The sequence below is a fragment of the Microcaecilia unicolor genome, chromosome 13 (genome assembly GCF_901765095.1).
Source record: "Microcaecilia unicolor chromosome 13, aMicUni1.1, whole genome shotgun sequence".
Lineage (NCBI taxonomy): Eukaryota > Metazoa > Chordata > Amphibia > Gymnophiona > Siphonopidae > Microcaecilia > Microcaecilia unicolor.
Window position 1 is genome coordinate 39,208,353 of NC_044043.1, and position 24,220 is coordinate 39,232,572.

Genomic DNA, 24,220 nt, shown 5'->3' on the forward strand with positions numbered 1-24,220 from the left:
GGACAGCTATTTGCACAGTCTTACATGGCTGGCCAGTTGGCCAGTTAGTTACTATACAGAGTCCAAGTCTCATAGATTACCAGAGTTTATCCTTCACTACAAGATTCCCCGTTTCCAGGTCCCTTCAATTTAGCTCTGCTTCCCAAATATACAATACAGTTGTCTCAGTCTTCCAGAAAGTTAAAATATTCTTTGAATCAGAGAGAGCAAATGCAGGTCTCCGTCAAAGTTACAGGTTCCACCTGTCTTTCCAGAACAGGCCTATCTTGATAAGCATAGACTGGGGGCAATGGAAAGGACATATCCAGCTGCCACCTCTCTCCTAATAGCTATGGGTTAGATCTTTTATTGTCTTTCTCTCTCCAGCATTTCAGATTACAACACTGCTACAACCATCCAGTGATCTTTAGGATCCAGTCTTCTATCTTTCTCTTACTGGTATCCAGGGCAGGGTTTTGCTTCCCTTGACTCCTTCTCTCTTCCAAGTAATACCCTCTTCACTCCTTCCATCACCAGCTCCTTCAGGGCCGGCCTAAGTGTATCTGATACGCTACAGACACTTTCAAGCCATGAGCCCTCCCCAGAGGAAACTCAAGGTCCTACTTCGTCCTCTCCCTATACCCCTCCCCCCTCCCCCCCCCCCCAGGTATCCAGCATCCCATCTCCTTTCCCTTATCCTCTCTGGTCCAGTACCTCCTCTCCCTTCCCCCTTCTGGGCCTGCTGCTGCTGTGACTATGGTACCTCCTCCTGGATCCAAAGCTGCAATGGGACTCAGTGAATCAACAGTTCTTTCAGCAGAGGCCCACCTGCCCCCTCCCCCTTAATACTACACCTGAGCTTGAAGTCTAGGGTATTCAACTTTTTTGATTTCCTGGCAATTTCAAAGCCATTTGCACAGGTAAGGAATGATCTAGTTACGTAAAACTTGCCCTCCCACAACTTGTGCACCCCTAGCTGTTTGAAGAAGGCATTCATGGGGGAGTGGTTAGGTCAGGAAATTAAAGTAATGCACATAAGTTACAATTTTCAGATATACATTTGTTATTTTATGTGGAAGAGGTACCAGCAGAGGACACAGAGACAAATGGCCACAAGTACTTTTGCTTTGAAATTTGATGTAAATTCCACGAGTCAAAACTAGGCGAGTGCCACCTTTGCTCCAATGTAGTTAGTTTTAAAATGGTCCCCATCGCACTCATAGATCCATAGAAATATGTCATTTAGATTTTTTTTAAAAGAGAAATAAAATCTTAATGAGTTTCTATTGTAACTATGAACATAAATGTGTAAACTGTTTGCCATGCTTTCCCCTCCCCACCCCCCATCCCCAAGAACTTTGCGTATATATTTATAAATCTTTGGATTATTGAGGTCTAAGTACTAGGTCTGAACTAAGGAAATTTATATACATACAGGATAGCCCAGCCTAATTGTAAATGATTTTTTAGCCTCGATTCTGTTAGCTCCTTATAAATCTTACTGGCATGCATAGGATGTGGTCTACTTAGATTTCAGCAAAGCCTTTGATACTGTTCCTCGTAGGAGGTTCATGAATAAACCGATCAGCGTGAGGACTGGATCTGTGTGGTAAACTGGATCAGCAATGGACTGACTGATAGCAACAGAGAGTGATGGGAAATGGAGTTCGCTCACAGAAAGATGAATAGTGATGAGACTGAAGAATCAGTCCTGGGGCCTATTCTGCTCAATATAATTGTGAATGATACTGCTGAAGGGTTAGAAGGAAAAGCTTGCCTTTTGCAGAAGACACCAAAATTGGCAACAGAGTAGACATCCTGGAGGGAGTGGAGTGTATGAAAAGTGATCTTCAAAACCTAAAGGCTTGGGCTAATGTTTGGCAGTTAAGTTTTAATGTGAAGAATGTAGGGTGATGAGTTTTTAAGGTGCACAAATCCAAAGGAGCTGTATGCAGTAGGAGGTAAGAAGCTGATGTGGACAGACCAGGAGAAGAGATCATGGTGTGATAGTGTCTGAGGATCTCAAGGTGGTGAAACAATGTGACAAAAGCCAGAAGGGTCCTTTGCAGCACAGGGAGGGGCATAACCAGCTGAAAAAGAGATGATAATGCTCTTGTACAAGTCGTTGGTGAGGCCCCACGTGGAGTATTTTGTGCTCCGTTATGGAGGCTATATCTTGCCAAGGATATTAAGACTTGAAGCTGTTCACAGGCAAGTGACCAAAATGGTATGGGGTCCCCGCCAGAAGACATATGAGAAGTGACTTGAAGACTTATACGCTGGAGGAGAGGAAGGACAGAGGAGATATGATACATGCGTTTGATGTTAAGGAACAAACAACCTTTTCCAAAAATGGAGAGGCAACAGAGCTAGAGGACATGAAATGAAGTTGCAAGGTGGAAAATGTAAAAGCAGTATCAGAAAATACCTTTACACAGAGAGGGTGGTAGATGCCTGGAATGCTCTTGAGATAGACATGGGAGGCAACTGCTTGCCCTGGGATTTATGGTGTGGATTGTTGCCACAATTTGGGTTTCTGCCAGGTACTTGTGACTTGGCTTGGCCACTGTTTGGAAACCAGGATAATGGGCTAGTGGACCATTGTCCTACCCAGTATGGCTACTCTTATGTTCTTATGCTGTTCCCAGAGAAGTGGTGGGAAGAAAAACAGTGATGGAATTCAAAAAGTGTGGGATAAAACATAGAGGTTCTCATACATGGAATGAAGAGGGAATAAAATTGCAGTGGTTCCCAAACCTGTCCTGGGGGGGTTCCCCAGCCAGTCAGGTTTTCGGGATATCTACAAAGAATATTCATGAGAGAGATTTGTATGCAGTGGAGGACAGGTTTGGAAACCATTGGTATAGAGGGAGGTAGACTGCAAAGAGCAGTAGTTGCAACCCTAAAGACAAAGAGGGTTGCAACCACCCAGTCTCAGGTACAACTTGACCTCCGTTCTGGGCAGACTGATTGTGCTACACACTGGTCTTTACTGACGTTTGTGTGGGCTTGTATTCCCTGTGGTGGGAGTATTAAATTCTCAGGGCTGGGAGGAACATAGACAGGGATTTGACTTTTATACTTGGAAAGTTTGGAGAAAAATAATGGGCAATACAAAGAAATGTGTGCACGGAGCATTGAATAGAACTGAAGCTTGTTAAAATGTGGAGTTCTCATCTTTGAGAATGCAGATGTGAAAGCTCAGAATCATCTGTGGATTGTTTAACAAATGAACAAAAAAAAAGCATATTTGCTCTAAAGAAATGTAAAATCAGTCTTGAGCAATCTAGATTCTTAACATTGATTAAGTGGTTTTGAGACAGAAAAGTCGTGGGTGGAGATAGTGGCATTCAGTAGAAGACTCTACTCTGCCACTGATCCCCTTTTGTCATGCATCTCCCTGTGTCTCTGGGACCTAGTTGAAAAAGGCATGTACATAAGCGTTGCCATACTGGGACAGACTGAAGGTCCATCAAGCCCAGTATCTTGTTTCCAACAGTGACCAATCCAGGTCACAAGTACTTGGGCTGGCTTTGGAGCAGGTGGTGCTCTGTCCAGGGGGTGTTAGTGGGCCTCCCCTTCACCCATAGAAAAGTGGAATGTATCAGCAGGGCCCACACTACTGTGTGTTGTGTCAAATTTGCATGTGTTTCAGGTGGCTTGGCTTGGCGGGAGACCATGCATTGTTCTGATTTCTAGGCAGACTTTGGAGCTCCAAATACCACCATTCTGTTCATCCTACCTTCAATGCTGGCCTGGGGCACATCATAAACTATTTTTCCTAGCCAACTAGTTAATATTGGTGGAAATGTGTGTAATCTTTTGTATAAAGTAAATAAATTAATTAATTTCACTCTAGTGCCCTTGTGTGTGTTTTTCCCATTGAAAATACTAGAGTAATTTACAGGCTGGCTCAAGAAATTATGACCCCTTAAGCCAACTGACTTCGGGTGCTCCCCTCCATATTGCATCCATCCCTGGTGCCCCCCCACCCCACTGGTCTGGCATCCCTTCCTCGCTCGCTTGGTCCAGCGTCTCTCCCTTTCTCTCCTTACCTCCCTGGTTCAGTCTCTGTTTTCCCCTCTTCCACTGTGGTCCCTTTTCAACCCACCCCATTCCCTCTGCCATGATCTGCCTCCTCTGATGCAATTTACTGTGGGCAGGACATGGCAGAGGGAAGACTCGGGGGGGGGGGGGGTGAAAGCCACCTGTTGTTCATGCTGCTGCTCCTGTTGTGGGCAACCAAGGTAAAGTGTACAGAATTGTGGTAGAAGAAAAAGGAAGAGATGACAGATTCATGGGTAGGGGGGAAGAACTGGCTTAACCTTTAGATCAGATGAGGCAATAGCAGTGTCGTCAGAGGTTGGGCATTTTGGTGCCCTTTATCACCCTGCGCCATGAGCCAGTGCTGCACCTGGTCCAGTGGTTAAGCTGGCCCTGGTCATTTCTTTGGTAAATTTGGAACTGGTTGGAAAGAGGTGAGAGCAAGATTAAAGGGAAGGAAGGTCCTATGCTACTCTGTTCAGGCAGGGGTTGCCGGCTCCTGCTTTTCAACTGTGCATTTGCATGCAAGACAAACTAGGTTTTTATTTTTTTCACAGAAGTCCAGCTGTCAGGAAGGACTGTTTAATCGCAACTGGGTAAACATTCCCCGGAAGGTGTGTTGCTTTCAAAGAAAAAGCTGGTGCAGCAGCAGGTGTGGCCAGGATTGAGCTAGTCCATGCAGTCTCCAGCTCAAACCCAACACTTGACAGATTGAGGTTGGGTTTCTGTGCACCTACCAAGGACGTCTGACTCGTGGGACAGGGGTTCGGAAACACTGTACTCGCGCCACTCTTTACCTCCATTCTGTTTGGCCTTTGCTTTTCAGAGGCTCAGTTGGGTTTGCGTATGTGCTTATTTAAATCTTGGACAGCACTTTGAGCATCTTTATGAAAGAGTGGTTTATATATTTGAGCTCTATAAATAGTTTTCTGCATGGGGAGGAGGGATAGGAAGAATCCCATTGTCTCCCTCTACTAAATTTAAAATAAAGCCCAGAGAATTTGTCCTCCAACAGACTTTAGGGCCTTTATGGTCAGACATTTTCTAAAGGGAAATGTCTTGTCATTTAAGTGCATAAATTGTTACATGGTTGTCGACTACATTGTTTTACATTGCTCTTCACAGAAGAAAAAATGTCAGCGGTCCAAGTGTTTGCATTTTAGGGGTGTGATGTTTGGGTAATGCTATGTTTCATATTTGCAAATCTAATGTTACAGCAACTGTTACAGAATCCTGTGCAGAAGGAATGGATCCTCAGAAACTTAGCCGAAATTGGGTGGTGGAGCCGGTGGGGGGAAGAGGGGTTGGTGGTTGGGAGGTGAAGATAGTGGTGGGCAGACTTATACGGTCTGTGCCAGAGCCGGTGGTGGGAGGCGGGGCTGGTGATTGGGAAGAGGGGATGGTGCTGGGCAGACTTATACGGTCTGTGCCAGAGCCGGTGGTGGGAGGCGGGGCTGGTGGTTGGGAAGAGGGGATGGTGCTGGGCAGACTTATACGGTCTGTGCCCTGAAAAAGACAGGTACAAATCAAGGTAAGTTATACATATGAGTTTATCTTGTTGGGCAGACTGGATGGACCGTGCAGGTCTTTATCTGCCGTCATCTACTATGTTACTATTTATTTGTAGCATTTGTATCCCACATTTTCCCACCAATTTGCAGGCTCAATGTGGCTTACATTATGTCATAATAGCGATTGCCATTTCCGGGTACAGAATTACAAATGGTATTGCATTAAGGTGCATACATGCATGCTAAAGAAGAATAGATTATGGTATTGCATAGAGGTTCCTGAGTGATGAACCAAGGCATCAGAATTTTCCTTTGAGGGTACAGTTGTCCTGAGAATAAACGCCAGGCCAAAGCCATCACATCCAGGAGGGCAAAAAATGTATTAAGGGCAAAGGGTCTTGGATTTGGTACACCACCTTCCTGTGGTACAACCAAACCAGTTTACATTTATTTTATGTAGGCATTGTTTTCCCATAAGTGTAGCTACATAATTGCTTCTGTCACTTTGTGTTGACCCATCTTTGGATCATTTTGTCAAGGTGTAAAATCTTTTTTTTTTTTCAGATTAATTAGTAATGAGAATGAGTAATGTATTTCTTGCATAGCTGATTGTCATCACCGTATCCTGACCTCTGCCCTTTGTCTTTTCTCTCCATGCTGTGTTGCCATCATATGTGGTTGAAAATCTACAGAACTGCCTGCTGAAGAAGGTAAGGATGACTCCTTTAAATTCTCTCTTTTTAGGAGCCTCTCAAATAAGAAATGCAATGCTGAGATGATCCCAAGGTAATATCCTTTTTTCGATAGAGTTGGAGTTGCTTAGAAGAAGTGGCATAGCCGTACGTCAAATTTTGGTGAACCTTAAGGCAAAATCAGAGGGCACAATCTCCTCCCTGCAACTTACCTCCCCCCCACCCCAACACTTCAACTCAACTTCTCATTTTAAATATTTGAGCTACCAGCTGAATACCTCCTTGAAGGCACTCTGAACTCCCCTCCAGTGCAACTCGAAGTTTCACATCAGGCAGCACAGGAAGGCTGCAGTCAACCATTGAGCTGCACTGGAGGGAGTTCTGGGTGCCTTCAAGGAGATCTTAAGCTGGCAAGACTTCGTGTCCCCAAGGGTGCACCACTGTGGGGTATGCCTGAGCCCAAAGCTGAGGGATATGCCGCTGCTGGGAAGAATTCAGTGAATCCTAATAGGGGAGTTTATTTTATGTCACTCAATCCCTCATATATGAAGTGGCGACACCAACCCCTGGATTCTATAAAAGCTGCAGATCCCAGATCAGCGCCACCCAAAGTTGATTAATGGGCACTAATGATTTAATTATTGGCGTTAACAAGCACTTAATTGGCACAGTTTATGTAATTTTTACGTTTTGTTTTTAGAATTTTCATCTTATGTATCACAAAATTATCACTGTGATAACACACAATCTCAGTAATGATATCAAGGAAAATGAAGAGCAACTTTATATCTTAACAATAATTGTCCACAATAAAGGAAAAATAGAATCAAGAAAGGAAAAATCATAGAGGTAAATTTAAAGTTAATCATCTGAGTGAAAACCGCATCCTCCACTACAAACCAACCAGCCAACCCATACAGTGAATAATTAAACCTTGACTCTCAATTCTTCTTTTGCCACTATAAAGTCCAAGAACTGTTTCGGGTCAAAAAAGAAAAGCACTAATTTATCATTTGGGTGCTGATCCGGCTGTGCACTATTCTGTAACATTGGGCACCTTAATTGGATCACGTGCAACTCAAAAGGGGGTGTGGCAATGGGAGGGGCATGAGAGGGTTGGACATTCATAAAAGATGTTCACAATGTTGCAGAAAAGCAGGGATCCACGCCAGGTTCAGTGGTCATAAGTCCTCATGCCCAAGGTTAAGTGCAGAATTCGCCACTATAAAGAATACTCGTCCTGGAGTGCCCTTTATAGCAGTGGCATAGCTACGTGGGACCATGGGGGTCTGGGTCCCCATAAATTTGGCCCTGGACCCCCCTGCCAACGACCCTCTCGACACCCCAACCCACCGTCGCCTACCTTAGCTGGTGGGGGACCCCAACCCCTGCCAGCCGAGGTCCTCTTCTACCGGCGCAAGGCTTCGTTCTGTTTCTGAGTCTGACATCAGACTCAGAAACAGAATGAAGCCTTGCGCCAGAAGAAGAGGACCTCGGCTGGCGGGGGTTGGGGTCCCCCGCCAGCAAAGGTAGGCGACGGCGGGGGAGGGTTGGCGGCGGTCGGGGGGGTCGAGAGGGTCGTCGGCAGGGGGGGGTCAAAGTTGGTGGTGGTGGCGGCGGTCGGCGGCACCGTGGGGGGGCTAAAATGTGCCCCCTCACCTCGGGCTCTGGACCCCCCTCCTGCCGAAGTCTGACTACGCCCCTGCTTTATAGAATATCGTTGAATGCCAGTTTTTATCATTGCCTAATTTTTGGTGTCATTTAGAGAATTAACCCCCCCTCCCCCCACCCAAAGGGTATCCAGCTACTAACAGTTTGTGAACCTGTCCTCCAGAAACTTATACAAACCTTTTTTAAACTCAGCATTTTCTGGCATCAAAGTTCACAGATTAGTTCATTGACTGAAAACATAATTTTCAAAGAATACTTTGCCTTAAATTCATTTCCTAGTAAAGGAACGTACGTACTTGCACTTCAGCCTCATATTTCCTGTGTGGGATAAGAGGATTTATTTTTATATTTCGATTTCTTATATACCCCTGCAAGCCCAATAGCAGTTGAAGCAGTGTACATTCAGGTACAGTAGTTATTATTTTGTCCCTGGAGGACTTATAATCTAACCCCCCCCCCCCCCCCACACCAGTTTACTAAGCCGCGCGGCAACGCCAACACAGCCATTCAAAGTGAACGGACTATGTCGGCATTAGCACGTGGCTTAGTAAACAAGGGTTAAGTTTGTACCTGAAAGCAATGGAGGGTTAAGTGACTTGCTGTAAGATAAGAATTAAAATGTTAATAAAAATTAAAGTAGAAAAAAAACATTGTGCTAACATTAAAGGCCACATCTATTACTTGGAGGTTTTGCCCTCTCCGCCATTCAGGCTGAGCCAGTCCTGCCTACTACTACTTGTGTGTACTATCAGAGAAGAGTGCACACACTTGCAAATTTGGGGTTTTATCCCATTTTAGGGTAAAAACAACATGGGACTTGTTAGTTTCAAACGAATGCACATCCCTTGTTCCTCAATAAACACCAGGAAAATGTACTCATGCAGACAAATCTAACAAACAAACAAACAAAAAAAAAAATATATATATATACAAGCAACAAAGCCTGTTTTGTGAAAAATGAAACAGGCCCTAGGAAGGCTCTCGTCTAAGCGATTTCTCCTCTCTCCCCTGCCCTCCCCTCCATGTCCCGCGATTCTGGCCTCCCCTCCATGTCCAGCAATTCTCCTCTGCCCTGGCCTCCCCTCCGTCCAGCAATTCTGGCCTCCCCTCCATGTCCAGTGATTCCCTCTGCCCTGCCCTCCCCTCCCATATCCAGTGATCCTCCCCTCCCCTGCCCTCCCACCCATGGCCAGTGACTCTGTCCTTCCTGCCGCCCTGCCTTTAAGCCGTTCATCTTACCTCAGGTCGTAACGGCGGCAGGCTGGGCTCGCGTCACTTCCAGCCTTCCTTTGCCTTCTCTCTGTGTCCCGCCATTTTGTCTTTCCACGAGGGCGGGACACTGAGAGGGAAGGGAACGCTGGAGGCGAGCTGACGTCAGCATGCTGTTACGAACTCAGCCATCCAGGGAAGCAGAGTTACCAATTATTATATAGATTATATATTAAGAGGAGCACCCTCAGAGATTCAAATACCCACATGGTAGTCTCTAGACCACTAACGGGTGACATAGCACTTCATTCATTGATATCACAAATGAGAGCGCGGCCCAATGAATGAAGTGCTATGTCACCCGTTAGTGGTCTGGATGGATTACCACTTGGGTGTTTGAATCTCTGAGGGCGCTCCTCTGAATATATAATATATAGATTTGTTAGATTTGTCTGCATGGGTATATTTTCCTGGTTTTTACTGAGTATCAGCTAGGAATCTTACCAGTGAAATTGGGGATTTGTGGTTTTTTGAGCATTGGTCACCCCTAGTGCCTAGCAGGTCCTCTGGAGTTGTCATGAAGTGACTTATATCAGAGGTGATGTCTCATTTTTGGCACAGTGACTAAATATTGAGGCAGATTAATACTTTTGAAACTGGATCTTCAATCACCATACATCACAGATCTTTAAAACCCAGTAGCAATATATAAATACAGCTTCTTATCATACTAATTCAGGATATTTCAAAGTCATGTATCTTTATAACTTGTAACTTAGTATCTTCAAACCGTCTCACACTGGTTTCCCCAGAACCTCAGTGATGTTAATCGCTACGATTTCAATTGCAGCGATATATACAACATCAAAATCTTCACTGGTTCTTTTACACCTAGCCTCCTCTTATAATTATCAAAACTTTTCCACTTACCTCATTTCGTCTTGCTTTATTGTCGGACCCAGGGGGACAGTTGTCCGACATGCACGTTTCGCCCAAACCTGGGCTGTCTCGAGGACATTCCCCCTGCATTTTTATTAGCGCCAGCTCAGCAAACGTAACTTTGCTTGGCTATTAAGTTACGTTTGCTGGCGAAACGTGCATGTCGGACAACTGTCCCCCTGGGTCCGACAATAAAGCAAGACGAAATGAGGTAAGTGGAAAAGTTTTGATAATTATAAGAGGAGGCTAGGTGTAAAAGAACCAGTGAAGATTTTGATGTTGTATATATCGCTGCAATTGAAATCGTAGCGATTAACATCACTGAGGTTCTGGGGAAACCAGTGCGAGACGGTTTGAAGATACTAAGCTACAAGTTATAAAGATACATGACTTTGAAATATCCTGAATTAGTATGATAAGAAGCTGTATTTATATATTGCTACTAGGTTTTAAAAATCTGTGATGTATGGTCATTTTTGGCACCTTCATTGCCACTCCTCATCTCACTGTCTTTGTTAGAGGGAAGTTTTTGACCTCACTGGGGGTTATTTGAATTTACTGCAGACGCTGTTTAATATGTGCTCCATCACCAGCTCGTGAAAGTTCAGTTAAGAGCCCCTGTTCGTTGCCAGCGGTTTCATCCCTCCTTTCTAGTGCTCGTTTTAGCTGAGAACTTGCCATGACATTACATCCAGAGAGCTGGAAGAAATGAAGCGATGCGTTATGTGACTCTCGCAGCGTGGGTGATGGCTCCCTGCTTTTATTTCTTCCTCAGGGAAGTCCTTATGGGAGCTGGTGCTGGAGCAGTTTGAAGATCTGCTTGTTCGAATTCTCCTCCTGGCAGCTCTGGTTTCATTTGTAAGTATCCTAAACGGTTCCAGCCTGTTACTTGTCGTCTGTCTATTTCACTATGGCACATTGCTTTCCTTTTATGTATTCTAGTGCTTGCCTGGATAACTTTCCAGCAGTCAGATTTTTTAAAATAGAATTTTAACATCTAAATGTACATAAGCAAATCAAGAAAAGAAAACCTACATTCACAATGTTTATCAATAAGCTAATCATCTAAGAGAAACGTAAGTCTGAAGATTTCTATAATCCATATAATAGAAAAGGATGCAAGAAATAAAGAAGAAGCAAACCCTTCCACTAACAATATCTATATATATAAAACTCACCCTCAACGTTCTATTGGCTTCTGACGTCACTGAAGCCAAGGTTCGTATGTTCGAAGCTCTGAAGCCTCGAAAATCACAGTCTCTGGGCCCCGCCCTCGCGTCAAACGTTATGACGTTGAGGGCGGTGGCGGAGCAATTCACCAACATCGACGACGGGTGGAGGGGGGCCACAGGAAAGCCTTGCTAGCGCCCGTTTCATTGGCTCCAGAAACGGGCCTTTTTTTACTAGTAAACAATATTATGCCATGTAAGTCATCCCAATTGCTCTAATCTCATTCTAAAATAGGTAGAAAGGAAATAGTTACTTAAAGGAGTTTTTAGCCAAAAGAAAAAACTCTGGCCCTGCGGTGGCATCAGCAACTGGGTTTGCCATGCACTGAGGCGCTCTTTTACCACCACCTGGAAAAAGGAAATTCTAGGAGGGAAATGGAAATGGCCGTGCGGAAAGTGAAACATTTGCCGGTCAGCCATTTTCCAGGGGAGCCCTTACCTCCACCTGGCTCCCGAGCCATCCCAGTGGTAACTAGGCAGTGTGCAGCACTTCTTAATTACCACTAGGTAAGCCCCTGGCGCAAAAAAATCTTTTAAAAAATCCGACATGCCAGAAATGATGCGCATTAGGGGCAGGCATTAGTGCCAGGCTTCTGCTGTAGCCAGGTGGAAATGCTGCATTGGTGCATGGCAAGGCAGCAGTAGGGCTACCACCATTTTGTAGAAGGGGCCGTAAATGCAGAGGAATCCGTAAAAGAGTAACTCACTTTTTTCCAATATTTCACAAGGTACTCACCAGCCTCTACTTTCTCCTCTCATACTGCTTTTTCATAGAGGTTCTTCCTGCTTGCTGTGCCTGATATCATAAGACTACATATACAAGAGAAGCCAATTTAGGAGCAGAGTGAAATAACTTTTTTCTTTCTGAATTTTTGAGTGGTGTTGGACACATAGAGGAAAGCTCAATTGTGATCATCTCTGGGAAAAGGTGACTAAAGTAACAGATCCAAAATGTTGAGAATGGCCAATTTTTCATGTCATGGGTCCATAAGCAATCTGAAAAAGGTATATGTTTGATCTTCTATAACTTCTTAAAAACATTTTTTTTCACATAAGAGGATAGGGTTTGGACTGTTGTATTACAAATTGTTTGCGCTAACAGAATCCATAAAATCTCAAATTTTGTTTCCGGTGAGTTTAGTCACTTTTTCTCACAGATGGTCACAATTGCTCCTTTAACCACTAGTGGAGACCCCAAGTTCAAATGAGCAGGTAGCTGACACACCTGTCTGGGAGAAGATTTAAATGCTGACAAGGGGAATTAAAAAAAGAAAACATGGGTGCATTCCTATTGTAGAATGGAAAATACATGTGTATTGGCATCCAAACTGCCCCCCTTCAAATCTGTGCATCTTGCAGCATCTGCATATGTAAATAGATGCATTGCTAAATTGGCATTTGTATGTAGTCCCTTTACTGATATTTACATGTGCATAAGCCATGCAGTCCTTCTAAAATGACCCCCTAGAATGTGAATTCAAAGCCATTTCCATTGGTAACACAGTTCTTTATCTATGAAAATCTGACTTCTATAAAATTATTCATCCTATATGTAAATAAAGGATATGCATCTAGTAGGAACCTATTTTGTAAAGGAATATAGGTGCCTTCTTTTCTTTATAAAATATTAGCGAAATAGTGAAAGTATTTGCCTATAATTTAGGTACAAGTGTTTATGCCAGCCAATGAGCTAGGATGTATGCATCTAAGGTCTGGGGATTTAAACATTAACTTATAATATTCTATAAGTAAGTATGAGCCCTGCCCAGACTCCACCTACCTGTAAAATGTGCACTATATAAGAGATGCACATATTAGTAGAATAGAATTTATAGAATGGTATTTAGGTGGGATTCTGGCGTATGTACTGTCACACTGCCCCTTCCAGGACAGGGAGGGCCAGGTTGGAAGGCCAGTCTGCAGGAGTCTCATTCACCACTCCTGCTCTGAAGGGCTCACAGTTATTCAACCCCCAAGGACCTGCAAAAGGAGGACATCCTATAACAATTCACCAGGGATTTCAGGTCTGCCTTCATGACCGCTCATACAGTCAGAGAGAAGTAGAAAAGAACTAGTATGATTCTCGGGAGTTCCTTAGAGATCTCTTTAATGTCTTTACCAAAAGGAAACAAAAATGCAAAATCCTCACAAGTCATTTCAATAGATAGAACAGTTCAATAGAATGACAGAAATATGCAAATTAGGCCCTCTCCCAGCTTATGCAAATTCAGTAATGTCTCTTCTCTAACAGTTTTCAGCCAGGTGCCTTAAAATGCAAACAAAAAGCAAAACATCCAGAGCTTACCAGAGCTTTCTTCAGTCAGTCACTTTTCAAAACAAAAGGGAGTGTATGACAGCAGCATTTTCCCCATCCCACTGTTTTTCCCTCCCCCAGGGAGTGTATGACAGCAGCATTTTCCCCATCCCACTGTTTTTCCCTCCCCCCCCTCAATTACTTTTCTTTACGATATTGTAGTTCTCCCTCTTTTGCCTCATGTATGGGTTTGTCCTAGTAGTTCAATGTCTGTCTGTATCCATCTCTCTCCTCCCCTTTAGAATGGAAGCCGCTCAGATACCAGTTTGATGGGTGGGATAGTAATCCCGTAATGATCTTGAAACTAGAAGGAGACAAAATTTAAATCACAAAGTCCAAGTTTCCTTTTTTCAAACCCTTTTCCTGCCCAGGGAGCACAAGCAGCAAAAAGGGAGGAAGGCCACCACCCACTTGCTTCCTCAGCCAGTTACCTCCCCAACTGGCCTTCCTTCCAAAGGGAGAGAAAAAGAAAAAAAATTGAACCTTTTTGAAACTTCAAAGTGAGTTTTTCTATCTCCATGTCCTCTTGGCTGGCCTTTTCAGTAGTAGCCACTGGTACTTCTTCTTCCTTAACGTCCCACACCATCTCGGTGTCCGCTGGAAGCTTCTTCCCCTCCTCCTCTATCCAGGGACGATTGCCCTTAAAAGTTCTACCTCTTAGCCTACCTTTCTCTGATTGTACCCTTCTGTCTAGGTTTCTTATTGGCCAAGAGTAAACTGAATTGTGCCTACTATTCCTCCCCCAGGGTGAAAAATCCTCTCATTCCTTTGAGTTCCCATTTGTAGGTATCCCTTCCCTGCTTTTGAGCATTATACTTAAAGAGTCTGCTATTTTGACACAGCTTTTCTAAGTGCTCTGGGAATTCTATAGAGGGGGAACTTCTTAGCTTACCCTCCCTAATCGGGGACCCCCTGTCTCTGCCACAGTACACAAATGCATGTATAGGTCATTATTCAAATGATTTACATGAGTAACTGGTGTGTCACTGTATACAATTGCCTTGCAGGTGCTACTTCACACAAACTTTCATGTGCTGTAGGGAGAAGTGGGGGTTGGGCAGGATGTGGAAATACTTTCTTTGAGTAAAAGTATGCACATATCTACATAAATTAGGGGGTATAAGTATGTGAAAGGGGATGGGATTTGATATACCGCCTTTTTGTGGTTACAAAGTGGTTTGCATATGTATATACAGATGCTTATTTTGAACCTGAGTCAATGGAGGGTTAAGTGACTTACCCAGAGTCACAAGGTAGTGGGAACTGACCCCAGTTCCCTTGGCTCTCAGGCCACTGCACTAACCATTAGGCTGCTTCTCCGCACCTACCATACTGAATGTCGGGACCACTTTTTTCAGCAATATGGGCAGTTCTAAAATCAACTTTTCAAGTGTTCATCTCCGGTAACAGAATCAAGTGGTTTTCTAAATTTCTTTGGTATATGGGACAGTTTTGTGCTTCACTCTCTACTACATTCTGGGGGCTGGGATTTGACTTTTGCACTTTGGAAGGTTTGGTAATCATGTAGGGTGTGAAGAAACGCAATTGTGGCTAGTTAGAATGTGTGTGTTCTCTTCCTAGAGAAGGCAGACACAAAAGCTCAATATCATCTGCGATTTTCCTTTTTAACAATAAACAGAAAACAAAAATATTTGCTGTAAAGAAATGGGTATGGAGGGGGTATGTTAAAGCACCAAACCTTAATACTGTCCCCTACACAGAAAGACACTAGAGGTTATGGACAAGTCTCTAAAATTTGCAAATCTAATATTCTTTTTGGCTTAAGAGATGAGGTAGACCAGACAAATCAGTTTATTTGCTTAGGCATGTAAATGTGGCCTTGAATTGGGCTGTGTTTTGAATAGTTTTTGGGCATACACAAAACGTGCTATGCTCTACACACATCTTTTGGAAAAGCTGTAGCCAAAATGCTGTAGTCTGCTTGCAAAGAATTGGCAATACAACTTACTCCTCAAGTTTCAATGCTTCGGCACGTGCAGAAATTCCATCTAAGCAATATAGAGATGGAAGATTGTGGAAGAAACATCATTCACAATTCATTTGAGTTGAAAACAGGGATGCAGTGGTTCCATTTCTTTAATCGCCAATGTGAAACCCTCTTACTTGAAGTGGCTGGGATAGGCCGAGTTTTCTGAAGTAATCCTCCTTTGAGTTGCATTTAACTGGGGCATAACATGCTGACAGCGCACGTGATTACACAAGTTTATTTTGTGAAGGCTTATCTTTATTACAAAAATTAATCAAAAGGAGTTTTTAAAAATCTCCAAAAGAAACCACATGGTACATATGGCCAGATCCTATAACGTTTCCTGCCCAAATTTCTAACTGGCGTGCAAGTCATTGAATAGTGCCACTTGCATACCTAACGTAGGTCCAGAAGCTCAAAACTCTGGCATTGTACCAAACAGCGCCAGAGAAATACCGCCACAACAGCGCAAGGAAGGAACTCCCTAATGCTCAATGCTAATGACATGCAAATTTAGGCGCATTGTTAGTACTGAGCATTATGAACTTCTGTGGGAGGATTGTGCCTGGGCATGCGCTCGAGCTGTGCCATGCAGAAAGTTAAATATATTCTAATTTTATGTGCAGAAACTTCAGAGATAATTGGGGGGGGGGGGGGGAGCGTGTGGGATGCATGCACAGAAAGGTTTTTATGATATCTTATTTTATGAGGGACTTATCTCTCGCCAACTCTTTAATATAAGGTTCAAGGCAAGTTACGTTCAATATAACATTTAAAAAAAAAAGCCTGACAACAAACATCAGGAATTGCACAATTTCATGAAAATAACACAATAAAAAGCAAATATTAACCCCCCTAGGCCTAACAAACAATTATGCTTTTAAGGCTTTGCGAAATAGAAGATAACTCCCCAGTGAGCCTAATTTAAAAGGAAGATTATTCCAATAATGAACAGCTATGAAAAAAAATATGATTGAGAAAAAGCAGCTTTAAACTGCACATTTTTTGTTGAAGGAAAAGCTAACAGTAAGTAATTACATCTTTTAGAGATTGCGTTAAAATCTAGGACAGTCCACCTTCAGGGCAAGTACCCTTCAAGAACGTAAATACCAAACAAAGTGCCTTAAAAATGGCCCGAGTCCTTACAGGCAACCAATGCAATCTTTCTGACAAAGGACTTATATGATCCAACCAGGTTTTCTGAAAGATAAGCCTAGTGGATGAGTTCTGACTCATTTGAATTGTAGAAAGTTGTTTGGAAGACAGACCCAAATATAATGAGTTTCCATAATCTAAAAGTAATAGAATAGTTAGTTGTACAATGATCTTAAAGTGATCTTCTAAAAAGTGCGTAACTGTTTTAACTTGAAATAGGCCTTTTCTAATTAAACCATTAATCTGTGTCTCCATTGTTAAAGATGAATCCAGTATCACTCCCGAAACATTGGAGGTTCACTCTACTTTGAACTGGGATCCATCATCACCCAAGATGACCTGGGGAATTTTGGCTAAATCCAATGAAAACAAAAAAGTGAGGACAAGTGTGGAGGAAATCCAAGAAACTTTATTGGTAATCAATTGACGACCCGACACGGCCGTGTTTCGGCATCAAAGCCTGCATCAGGGGTCAAATTAATCTTCCTCAGTTGTCACTTGATAAAACCAAAAGAAAATCGGGTAATGGGACTTCCCTCAAACTCAAGAATTTAACTATGAAGCGCCTCAGCGGCAATACACAGAAATGACGTCAATAGTACAATGAAACCATAATATCTTGGTCTTTCCTGCATTAAGTTTGAGTTTAACCTTAGCAGAACACTCTTTAATCCTATTTATACAACTTTTAATTTTATAAGAAAATATCGTCTATATAGGACAACATGAGCTCAGCAGATTTCAACAAACGTTGACTGAAGGAGCTCATGTACAAGTGGGGAGACGGGAGAGCCTTGGGGAACACCACAAGGAGATTCCCATGAAAATGAATGTGCCGTCCTTTAAAACTAGATACTGTGGGTTCTTATGCACATGTCCAAAAGAAAGCACAAGTGTCAGCACACATTGATGCCTGTTCTTCTGCATCTAAATATGAGTCTCGCATAAATTTATGCGCAAGTAATTTTTGCGAGGCTCATACTTAGGCGCAGAAGATGCACAATTTCAGTTTTGTTCCAACACACACCTCTATAACGTCCTGTATGCTGTTGAACGTTGCATGGGCCTCCTTCAGGTTGCAAAAAGAGACAAAACCAGCAGTCATGAAATCCTCTGCATGAACCCTTGTGTGCTGTCCTGGACCTGGTGAAAAAATTCTCACCACAACTATGCTTCACAGCTCCTTTTTACCTTTCTCAATTACACAAACAAAAAAAGCAGCACTGGGCCTTCAAGACTGAGACAACAGGAGTATTTTATTGATAAATGACCTGACACGAGCCCGTGTTTCAGCGTCAAATGACGCCTGCCTCAGGGGTCGAGGTTCAACTGTAAAAAGATGTTAGATTTGTGTTTGTCCAAAGCCGTAATACGGTGATCAATAGTATTCAAATTGTATCTGTCCAAAACCTCCGATGGAGGGGGTTAAAGACAAACTCTAAAGCCAAAAGAGGCTGTCACAACGTGCAGCCGCAAAACCAAAGGACTCCTGTGTTTGCTCTCTTCTCATGAAGAAACATTTTTTTACAGTTGAACCTCGACCCCTGAGGCAGGCGTCATTTGACGCTGAAACACGGCTCGTGTCGGGTGATTTATCAATAAAATACTCCTGTTGTCTCAGTCTTGAAGGCCCAGTGCTGCTTTTTTTGTTTTGTTTTGTTTGTGTACTTTCTGTGTATGCTGTTTACCCTCTCTGTTTGGCCTTTCTCAATTACCGCAGAATACTCAATGTCCTCATTAGCATTGATTTTAATACAGCGCGTGGCCGTGTGTTCTGCGCGGGTGCTCAATCCCTCTCTACATTGCTTTGGCACTTACAACCCATGTACAAACCTCACAAAGGGACGGATGATCAAAACTGCGACACTATTTTGACTAGCGCCCTAAAAATACCACCAGAACAGCACAGAAGAACAACGCCCTAAATGCTCAAAGCTAATGAGATGCAAATAGAGGTGCGCTCATAGCTTTGAGCATTAGGGAGTTCGGCGGGAGGATTGTGCTTGGCGCATGCGCAGAAGAGTTCAGCGGTAAGCTCAGCTCCTGCGCGCATGCGCCTGGTAAACACACATTGGCTTCTGTTTTCTGCAGCCTAAATATAAGCGTTTTAAATTTATTTTCTGGATGCTTATGTTTAGATGCAAGTAACATACACCAATATGTGCTTTGATTTTTTTTTTTTAAAGCATGGCCGCTTTAAATTTAGATGCAGGACAAGAACGCCAATGTGTGCTTCACGTTCGGATCTGCTGTTTCTCACAACCAGGGCTCAAGGGCTAGCAGGGGCTTCTTTCTGCTTCCAAAAGCAATCAAAACTGGTAGACTTTGCAGAAAGAATCATGGGAGAAGCAAAAGAATCATGGGAAATCCTCTCTTCCAACACCCTTACGCCTGGTGTTTTTTTTTTTTTACAGCGCTAAGGCACCTTTGTTTCAGGCGCTCTTTTCTGATCATTTGGGAGGAATACAAGATGACCTCATTGACTACATTTGCATGCTAATCTGCACTAAGGCCTGGTGCGCTTGTTGTTTGCTGCGCTAGACCCCTCTTATCGTTCTGCGCTCGTAAATGCAGGTGCTAGTACAGCGCTAATGACCTTTAGCGTCTGCATTTACTTTTGATCATCGGCACCTAACTGCGTAGTTAGTCCTGTGGTAGTTTTCTGCATTGGCCCCTGAGAGTGCAGAGGAATAAACATACCATATTGTGGTCAGGAGGAGAAATTGATATTACCTTTTAGTGGTTCTATTGTCTTTGTGGCAGGGGCGTAGACAGACCTTACAGTGGGAGGGGGCCAGAGCCCGAGGTTGGGGGCACATTTTGAGTGCCGCCCCGCTGCTGCCTCTTCTCGCCCGCCTGCCTGTCTGCCTTGCCTCACCTCACCTCGCCTCACAAATACCTTTGCTGGCGCGGGTCCCTAACCCCCACCAGCCGAAGCCTTCTTCAGCGCCGGTCTCCGGCGCAGCCGCGTTCGCTGCCCTGCTCTTCTTTCTTCTTGCTCCTCCTGTGCACGCTGACGCTCCCTTCTCAGTTTCACGTAAAGGAGCGTCAGCGTGCACAGGAGGAGCAAGAAGAAAGAAGAGCAGGGCAGCGAACGCGGCTGCGCCGGAGACCAACGCTGAAGAAGGCTTCGGCTGGCGGGGGTTGGGGACCCCTGCCAGCCAAACCAGGAGCCCGAATGAAATTTTCAGGGGCCCAGGCCCCCTTGGCCCCCTGTAGCTATGCCCCTGCTTTGTGTTGTAAAGATGTTTTGTAGTAGAAGAGCAGCAAATGCATGAAGCTTGCTGTCTATATATTAAAAATAAATGATATGTGTAATGGGCCTGATTATTCAGACCACAGGAGGCAGCCTGCAGAAGTGCCACGATTGGCGCTGACCCCGGATATTCAATGTCTGACCGTTTTTGGTGACCGGCATTGGATATTTGAGATTTTTTTTTACCTGCCTCAATCTTAATTGGCTAAGTGAATATTCAGCACTGGTTGGTTAAGTTTACAGCAGCCAAAGATAGGACTGCTATTTAGATGGTCCAATTCGGCCACTAAACTTAGCCGGCCAGTGTTTGAATGTTCAGTGGAGGTAACCGGCTATCTCCCGCTGAATATTAGTGGTTATCCGGCTGAATGCTATTTAGCTGTCCAGCATTAAATAGTGCTGAATATCGGCCAGAATGTTTTCATTTATGGACAGCCTCTCCCCAGTATGCTTGAGGCACACATTAATTTCTGTAATACGGAGATTTTTGAAGCCCTGCCTAGCCTTTAAATGAATGCTTTGCTGTTTGCCTCTGAATTCTGAGGCCTGTGAGTGGTGGTTGGTTTTTATTTTATGATCTCTTAGCTTATGGTGTGACTGTGGGAATTTCCGTTTCTGTTTCTGTGGTATATATTAACCATATTGATAATTGTTTAAATCATTCAATATTCAGCTGCTGCAGTCAGTGGTTTTTTTGTTTTTTTTTAATTCTTGCTGTGGCAGTCAAAAAAAATATTCGGATCTTCAGTACCACCATCCGGACAGTGGCTGAGTTAGCGGTCAGTGAAGGAACTTATCCGGATAGTGGCAGTAGTCTGTTATCCGGATAACTAAGGGGTCCAGTTACCAAGATGCACTAGAGGCGGGGGCCCTTTGCTGCGGCCCTTTTTACCGCAGTGGGTAAAAAGGCCAAAAACTGGTATGGCCATGTGGTAAAATTTCACTTGTCGCGTGGCCATGTGGGAGGGAGCACTTAACATCACCCATTGAGGTAGTGTTAAGGGGCTCCCACGCTAACCCAGCAGTAACTGGGTAGCGTGCGGCACTGCCTGTTTACCGTCGGGTTAGTACCATACTGGAAAATAGCATGAGTGGCCGTTGCCACTTCAAAGGCCTGCGTGGTCAGCTTACCATTTTGAGGCACATTTGTTTTTGGGAATGACCTCAGAAATTTGGTTCAGGAGCTGGGTGAGCGGGCCCCAGCATCCTCCAGAAGATGTTCCTTGTTCCTCTGCTTGCCTTGTGGGCTCAGCAGGTGCCCTGTTTTGTGACAGCTCCATGCATAGGGCTGGCCATCAGACCTTTGGCCAGAGGGCTCAGTTTCGGGCCCGACAATCTTCCTTCTGGGGAACGGAGAGCCGGCAGGGCACAGAGTGAGTGACTGCTGTCTCCTGGCAATCCCAATGTAGCCAGGCCAGATGGTCTCTCCGGGCTTACAGGGGGCCGCTTCAGGCCTTTCGGGATGTATGGTATACCTTTTCCTCAGCTCTGGTGCTGGTTATTCTGGGTGATAGCTTCCAGTTGGAGTTCTCCCCTCCGGTAGCTCCTCTTATTGTCTCCTTGTCAGGGGGCCTCTGGCAGCTCAGAGCAGAAGCTCAGTTGAGGTGCTGCTTGGCCCTTCGGACCATTGTTCCCATCCCTCCCGCCGAGCGTGGTCTGGTCGGTTCTCCTCCTATTTTGGGGTTCCCAGGAAGATGGGAGCAGTGCAACCCAATCAGGATCTCTAGGGATCCACCGGTGTCCTTTTTCGGATGTTGACCCTGAGGTCTGTGCTTCCATGCGTTCAGAGAGAGAGAGTTGTCTTTGCTCTTGAGACCAGGGAGGCATAATTACCTTCCCCTCTGCGGGCTGCTTCTGCATTTCTTTTCCAATTCCGGTCCCGACCATTTGCAGGCTTATTTTCGAAAGAGAAGGGCGTCCATCTTTCGACACAAATCGGCAGATGGGCGTCCTTCTCTCAGGGTCGCCCAAATCAGCATAATCGAAAGCCGATTTTGGGCGTCCCTAACTGCTTCCCGTGGTGACTAACCCCCTCCCACCCTGAAAAAAACAACTTTAAAAACTTTTTTTGCCAGCCTCAAATATCCATCGCAGCAGTATGCAGGTCCCTGGGGGGGGGGGGGGGGGGGGGGGGGAGGTGTGTGTGTGTCAGCGGAGGCATAGCGAAGGCATGGGCGTCCTTCTTTCAGACATTTTAGACATCCTGAACTGCCCCTCCCCCCCAGGGACGGCCAAATTTCAAGGGAGTGGAGTGGAAGAGTGGCCTAGTGGTTAGAGCACTGGTCTTGCAATCCAGAGGTGACTGGTTCAAATCCCACTGCTGCTACTTGTGATCCAAAATCCAAATAAATAAATAAAGGGGGTGTCAGAGGCATAGCAAAGGCATGGATGTCCTTCTCAAAGAAACATCCACATTTTGGATGTCCTCAACTGCCCGTCGCAGGGACAGAGGCATAGCAAGGGCGCCTAACACTTGGACGTCCTTCACCCATACTAAAAAAAAAAAAAAGACATTCCTGACGAGCATTTGGATGTTTTCACCTGAACTTGTGTTTTTTTAAGATTGTAGATGGCAATTTATTTAAGGTTGTAGATGGCTATTATACACGCAGCTTGTCTGCGTGTATGAAGCCGTCTTTGGTATGTGCAGAGCAACTACGCATAACGCTTGGCTGCTCTGCACTGGCTTCCCCTCCTTAGGAAAGAAATTGTGTGCAAATGAGCTAACAGCGAACAGCTTATTTGCATGTGATTTCCTTCATGCATGCCCGTTCCTTTCCGAATCGGTAAGGGAAGGGCTTTTTCCGTTCAGTTAGTGCATCAGTCCACTGCTGTGCCCCCCTAGGGTGCCTGGTTGGTGTCCTGGCATGTGAGGGGGACCAGTGCACTACTAATGCTGGCTCCTCCCACGACCAAATGAGTTGGATTTGGTCATTTTTGAGATGGGGGTCCTCGGTTTCCATTATGGCCGAAAACTGGGGACGACCATCTCTAATGTCGACCTAAATATTGAGGTTTGGGCGTCCCCGACCGTATTATTGAAACGAAAGATGGACGCCCATCTTGTTTCGATAATACGGGTTTCCCTGCCCCTTCACGGGGACATCCTACGAGGATGCCCTCAGGAAAACTTGGGCACCCCGTTCGATTATGCCCCTCTTGGTCTCCTCATGGGCCCGGGGACATTTTCCTAGGTTGTGCATGTAGTGGTCTTTCTGCGGTGATGTAGGTATCATTTCCTCCTGCACTGGACAGCTGTCTAATCCGAGCCTCCTCTTTCCAAGCCTGTGTAGAGGCTCCTTCTACAATGGTTCGCCTCCTGTTTTTTCTTTTCTGGTTTGGATGTTCAATTTCAGTGGGGGCGGCTGGCACCAGCACACCAACTTGGAGCATCTAGGTGTTCTTTTTGATTCCCTGTGAACGTGAGTGCTTCTCACAGATGGACGGTTCTTTAACTTAGCGCACTGGATTCTTCGCTTCTGCTTCGTTCCCAGCTTCCAGCCTGGGATTTTTGTGCAGCTCCTTGGTTCTGTGACAGCAGCCCTGGAAGCGGTACCTTACCCTCTGATGCGGCCAGTTTATAGGGCCCTGTTCAGCTCCTGGTCTCTGATTTCAGAGGGTTACAGCCTCTGGCTTCTTTGTCCCTGGCGGTCGGACAGACCTGAGGTGGTTTCGGCTTCACCAGTTGTTGACCCTAGGGAGGCCCTCCCTGCTCCTGCCTTGGGAAGTGGGGTCTACGGTTGATAGTTTCTTGGGCTGGGGGGGCCCTTTGTTGGGGTCCCCTGGCACGGCTCTTGGTTTCCAGTAGAGGCGCATTGGCCCTCTATCCTCTGGAACTGTGAGCGGTGTGCTAAGCTGTGGAGGCTTTTTTGTTGGGAATGCTTTGGTTTGGGCCTTTTTGGACATTGCTATGGCACTGGCCTCTTCTTCTAGGTAGGGGGGACTCCTAGCAGTCTGCTGGCTCTGGAGCCCAGCTGGTTAATGGCTGGGGCAGAGAGACACTTGTTGTGCCTTTTGGCTGTTTTGAGGGGTCCCTCACATGGGGACCGACCTTCTTAGCAGGCATGCTCAAACTTCCAGCGATTGGGCGCTGTCGGTCGAGCCGTTACATCTGCTGATGTGTCGATGGGGCTTAATTCTCTTGGCCTATTCCTAAGTCACGGTTCCTTGGTTCTTTAGCTGTCACAGGGAAGAGGACTCTCTGGGTCTGGACACCCTGCTGTGTTTGTGTCTG

At 45.0% G+C, this 24,220-nt stretch overlaps 1 protein-coding gene across 1 annotated transcript in view; it reads left to right on the top strand.

The window, feature by feature from the left end:
* The window catches only part of ATP2A3 (ATPase sarcoplasmic/endoplasmic reticulum Ca2+ transporting 3), a 244,389-nt gene that overhangs the window by 57,361 nt on the left and 162,808 nt on the right, over positions 1-24,220 (top strand). The window contains exons 2-3 of the mRNA XM_030222465.1: positions 6,227-6,244; positions 10,821-10,903. Coding sequence (XP_030078325.1) covers positions 6,227-6,244; positions 10,821-10,903 — 101 coding nt within the window. The remainder of the gene's footprint in view (positions 1-6,226; positions 6,245-10,820; positions 10,904-24,220) is intronic.